This window comes from Oryx dammah, unplaced genomic scaffold (assembly GCF_014754425.2).
Source record: "Oryx dammah isolate SB20612 unplaced genomic scaffold, SCBI_Odam_1.1 HiC_scaffold_873, whole genome shotgun sequence".
Lineage (NCBI taxonomy): Eukaryota > Metazoa > Chordata > Mammalia > Artiodactyla > Bovidae > Oryx > Oryx dammah.
In genome coordinates, this window is record NW_024071017.1 from 3,591 (window position 1) to 8,942 (window position 5,352).

The window sequence follows — 5,352 nt, forward strand, 5'->3', positions numbered from 1 at the left end:
CAGACCTCGACAAATGGAAGTGAAGTCAGAGCATAAAAATCAGTGACAGAAAGACAGACTCCAAACGTGGACGCTAACTCGGTTCTACTCAGAAACGAAGGGGAAGAACTGTTGATACAGGCAGAGACTCTGGTGCACCTCCAGGCGGTGTGCCGAGTAAAGGACAGTCGTGACGAGACGCTGACTGCGTGAGTCCCTGTAAACAGTCCCGAGATGACGCGGGAGTGGAGGACCTGGGAGCGGTCTCCGGGGCTGGGGGATGGGCCGGGTGTGACCGCACGGGCGTGGCGGGGGAGCCTCCCGAGCCTCCCGATGGAAGTGGCGCCTCTGTGAGCACTCGGGGGGTCCAGCCTCCTGTCGCCTGTCCCCAGACATCCTTCTAGACTGAATGAACAGGAGAAGTAGGGCAGAGGGACCGCGCCTAGAAAGGAGCGCAGGCGCGAAACGGACAGGAAGCTGCATACAAGAACGCAAGAGACGTGGACAGCAGAAGCAGAAATGCTCGGACCAGGTGAGGAGACGTTTGGAAGGACGTGGAGGGTTAGGACTCTGAGTCTCACGGGTGGGAATGTAAGATAGTGCAGCCACTGAGGAACCCTGTGGTTCCTGAAAAAATTAAGCAGGATTCGCAACTGACCTGGCAATCCACACGCGGGTGCAAGAAGGGAAAGGCGGGAAAGGAGGGGAGGGGAGGGCTCTCAGGTCTGCTCTCCTTGTTCACAGCGGCCAGAGGTGAGCCTGGGATGTGCTGGGTACACGCCACCCGAGGCGTGTGCGTGAGTATCAGCCGTGGTGCAACGCTGACCCCGGACGGTGTGGGCCAGCCGCAGCCACGCTCCGCCTGGCGAGAGGAGCCCTCGCGTGGGGCCCGGAGTCTGCTGAGGCACTGAAGCTGGCTCGGTGGCTGGGAGCTGGGCATCCTAGCTGCCACAGGCTGTCCCAATGCGGTAGGTGGCAGAGCCCAGTTGGCAAGTTTGTGGGGGGTGGCTGCTCGAGGAAGAGGAAGAAAGCCCGGTCCCGGCCTCGGCCCAGCCGGACGAGGGGAAACACTTTAGATGAGGTTGCAGTTTTGACCATTTCATGGCACCGGACACAAAGTGGCTGAGTTGACCCTGGCTGCATACGTTGACATAACGGTAGAACTTTGAAACTCTCTGCGTTTGAGCCGAAGTGTGATGGAGCTGCCCCAATTGTACAGGCGGGAGTCAGGAAGGAGCCTCCCTCCTAACGGAGCTTAGAGACCCGCCCAGGGTGGGAAGGAGTGACTTCAGGTCTGTTCCAGGAGGCCCCCGTTCCCTGTCCTGGTGACGAACGTCGTGGACTGTGTCATTTCAGCAGCACAACAAGCCGCCGCGAGTTGGTGCGCTTGGTCGAACTGTTCATTAGCTCCTCCGGCCAGTTCTCGTGGGAGGCTCGGGGTCCTGGCATCCGCAGCGGCCCCTCCTCACACAGCTGAGGGCCGGAAGCCTGTGGATGGTGGGGATGAAGGGGAAGGACCCCAGCTGGCGAAGATGAGGGGACGATGGGGCGGGGCCTGGGGCACTGGGGACCGGCGACCCCTGCTGCCCGCGGGCGTCACTGCCTTTGTGTCCTGCAGCTGTTGTGGGGTCCGGTCACCACAGGCGCGGGGCCTCACACTCCCGATCATCTCGTGGCAGTGGGTCAGGAGTCCAGCGGGGCTCGGGGGTGTCCCCTGAAGGCAACCCTGGAGGCCTGGGCCCGTCCTCCGCTGGGGGGCCCGTGCCTTGGGTGGCCTGCTGCCTCTCGGAGCCCCGCCCTGAGCTCCAGGCCAGGTCCCTGCCCTCCAGCCCCTGCTTGGGCCCCTCTTCTGCACCCACACAGGCCCTGACGGCTCTGCTCTGTGCAGGGCGCTTACCTTGCCCTCCCCTGGCCCCGCCAGGAGGGACGCGGCTGGACAAGCTGTACTGGTAGCCTTGCGGTCACTGGGTCCCTTTGGTTCCCCGTCAGCAGGTGCCGGGAGCCACGCCCATCTCCATGCCCACAGGTGGGAGCCTCTTCCAGGTGAAGCCCCCCGAAGCTCCCACGCTGTTGCTGGCTGGGAAGCAGGACCCACCTAGGAGTCCGCCTCCCGAGCCCAGCTCAGCACCCCCGGGCGGGGGGACGGTTCCGAGACCCCCCTCGCCTGGGCAGGTACCCACGTCTGTCTCCTCGCCCCTCAGGGTCTAACACAGCGTCCACACTCCCCAGGGTGCTCGGCACAGCAGGGGTCAGAGAAGGGGGCAGGTTCAGCAGTCGGCCTCCCGCACACTTCACACAGAGCCAGGGCTGCAGGGAGACCCTGGCGGAACCCCAAGGGCCCAAGCTGGCCTGCAGGTGTGAGGGCCCCAGGCAGGGAGGGTTCCTTGCAGAAGCAATGTCCCTGTTGAATCCTGGTGGGTGAACTGGGCCTGGCACCTCCAGGAGTCTGGGGCAGGGGAGGGAGTGCTTGGAAAATAAGGTGGTTTTGAAGTTGGAGCCTTGCAAGACTCAGGTTCCGGGGTGGGTGAGGACCCTGGGCTGTGGCACGTGCAGCCCTTCTGTGGGGAAGGCAGGAGGGCTGCGCTGGGGGGGGGGGGGCTTCCCTGTGGGTGGAGGGGACGCATAGACCAGCAGGACTTGTGGGGACGTTTGCCTGACGACATGATCCCCGCCTCACGCCCTCAGGACGCCCAGTCACCCAGGGCTCGCCACTGTCCAGCCCGGCGAGCTAAGGACCTTAACCCAGCTGTGCGTGGCGACACTGGTCCACACAGCCCCCTGACCCCGCTCCAGGAGGGGCATCCCCGAGGTGCCCCCACGTGAGGCCACCGGCCACCCGCGGTCTAGTTGGCTTCCCTGATGGACCCTGGGCTTACCCCCCGTCTCGGGAAGGGGCGTAGGTCGTGTAGTTCAGGGTGGAGTCACTTGGATCTGCTGCAAGGAACCACTGTGCCATCAATGGGGACATGACCTGGGCTGCCCTGGTGGCTCAGCAATAAAGTGCAGGAGATGTGGGTTCGAACCCCCGGTTGGGAAGATCCCCTGAGGGGGAGGTGGCACCCCACTCCACACTCTTGCCTGGAGAGTCCCGTGGGCAGAGGAGCCTGGCGGCTGCAGCCCATGTAGTCGCAAGAGTCGGACACGGTTTAGCCTCTAACAACAGCAACAACAGCTGGTCTGTGCTGCCCGGTTCTGGACACAGGGAGGCCGGGCCTGGTTTGAGGGCCCCTGGCTCCCTGCCTTGAAGCAGTGAGTGCCTGGATGAATGGGGAGCCCTTCCCTTCCACCCAAATGGCCGGCGAAGGGGGCTGGGGCCCCAGGAGAAATGAGGGGGCTTGCCAGCAGGTTGGACTGTGGGCAGGAGGGCTGGCCCTGCACTGCGGCCTTGGAGGGGGGATTCTTAGGGCGGCCCACCTGCAGGTCCTGGACGTGGGGGGCCCTGATAGGTGCCCGAGGCGCCTGGAAGGGTCTGCAGGGGAGAGGCTGGTGGGAGCTGCCCCCGTGGTGGCTGGAGGACGGGGCTCATTCAGTCCCAGCTGAGAGGGGCTGGGGAGCAAGTCTCCAGTGGGGGTGGAGGTGTGAGGCGGGCGCGTGGGGACGGTCGTGGTGGTCCTCCTGGCAGCCCAGCAGCGCACTGCTGTGTGTCGGTTTGTCAAACGTGGGGCTAGTCAGCCTGCACGTCTGGGGTGGGGGGTGAGGAGGCGGGAACAGGAAGGGGAGGGGGGCGGGCGGGGGTGGAGGGGTGGTTTGCCCAGGCGGGAGATCTGGGCGGCGGGGAGAGGGGGTTGGGGGGTGGGCCGGCAGGAGGGTGGACCGCGCGGCGCGGGGGCGGGCGCAGGGCGGCGCCGCTGCAGTGCGGGACCGCTCGCCCGCCGTGCCCGTGCCCGTGTCCCCGCGCAGCCGCCTCTGGCCTCGGGCGCCCCGCATCCAGGTACGCAGGGCTGGGGAGGGTCGGCGCTGGAGCCCTCGGCTGCACGGAGGCTCCGGAAAGCGTGGGCCCTTGGGGAGCCCCCGCCTCTTAGCCCGACCCGGGCCGATGTACCGCGGTGGTCTGGGCGCGGGGGCCGGGGGCGCCGAGCTGCGTGCAGCGCGGGCCGTCAGGCCGGGTTCCGGGCGGGTTCCGAGCTGTCATTGTGACCTGGCCGAGCGCGGGCCGGACGCACGGCCCTGCCATTGTTCTCCGGGTTCGTCTTCCCGGGAGGCCCGGCTCCGGGCATCGTTCCTTTCCTGTTTCCCTTCCTTTTCCTGCGGATCCTGGAACCGCGCCCCCCCCCCGCCCCCATCATCTCCCCGGGAGCTCGCGGGAGGCCCTCCAGCCAGGAAGGTCCCGGGAGGGGAGAGATGGTCGCACGTGAGACCCTTTACTGGCCGGCTACGCACACAGGCCGGCCGCCCCGCTTCCCTGCTTCCCCCCGGGCCCTGGCGGGCCCCGCTGCGTCCCCGCGAGTATCTGCCTAGAGGTGAGCTTTGCCTCGAGGACGAGAGGCCTCTGGCAGGACAGAAGCCCCGGTCACCAGGCCGGGTCGGGCCCCGGCGCTTGCTGGACGCGCGCGGCCCGCGGACTCACCTCTCTCGCAGGACGCGCCGCGCGTCGCCATGGCCGCGCCGGGGGCGCAGCAGCTGGACGAGGACGACGGCCTGAGGGCCTGCGAGCTGTACGTGCAGAGGCGCGGGATCCAGCAGGCGCTCAAGGACTGCATCGTGCAGCTCTGCTTGGCCAAGCCCGAGCGCCCCGTGCGGTTCCTGCGCGAGCACTTCGAGAGGCTGGAGAAGGTCAGTGGCTGCGCGCCTGGTCCCCGCGGGCAGGGGTGGCGGGGGAGCGGGGGAGCGGGGGGCGCCCGCCCGGCCTCCCTCCCACCCCAGCGTGCTCAGCTCGCCGCCCTCTGCAGCTCCTAGCAGGCCGGGCGGCCTCACGCCCCCAGAGGACCCGGTCTTCTCCTGCGGCTCAGGCTCTCAGCGCCCCACCCCCACCCCGAAGGCTTGGGGTCGTTTGGCAAGTGGTGGCTGTGAATGTCGCTTGAGGGGTCACCAGCAGTTCTCAACTCAGGGACCGTCAGAGATGCGCTCTGCGCTCAGGGTGAAAGCGGACGGCCGACAGGGAGCGTGGTGGAGCCGCAGAGGTCCTCTTTAGGAGGGTCTGCAGTCCTGAGACCAGGCAGGTGCAGCCCCTCAGACCAGCGGCTGCCCACCCCGCTCCCTCGTGCCTGGATGAGCCCCCCCTCCCCTCCTGGTTCCTGGTGTGGGTGGGGGCTGGGAGCAGGAGATGGGCAGGAACCCCCAGAGAACCCCCCGAGCAGCTTCCTCACCCCCTCACCCCCCCACCTTCCTGCTCATCCCCCTGCTCATCCCGTCTCTTCCCCCTCACCCCCCCCA

The 5,352-nt window shown here is 67.2% G+C and overlaps 1 protein-coding gene across 1 annotated transcript; it reads left to right on the top strand.

Annotated features, from left to right (window-relative positions):
* The first annotated feature begins 4,058 nt into the window (after positions 1–4,058).
* On the top strand, positions 4,059–5,267 carry LOC120859419 (cAMP-dependent protein kinase type I-beta regulatory subunit-like). Its single transcript, XM_040235534.1, has 2 exons — positions 4,059–4,752; positions 5,027–5,267. Exons 1-2 carry the CDS (start codon positions 4,576–4,578, stop codon positions 5,108–5,110), a joined length of 261 nt encoding a protein of 86 aa, XP_040091468.1. The 5' UTR covers positions 4,059–4,575; the 3' UTR covers positions 5,111–5,267.
* The last annotated feature ends 85 nt before the right edge of the window (positions 5,268–5,352 follow it).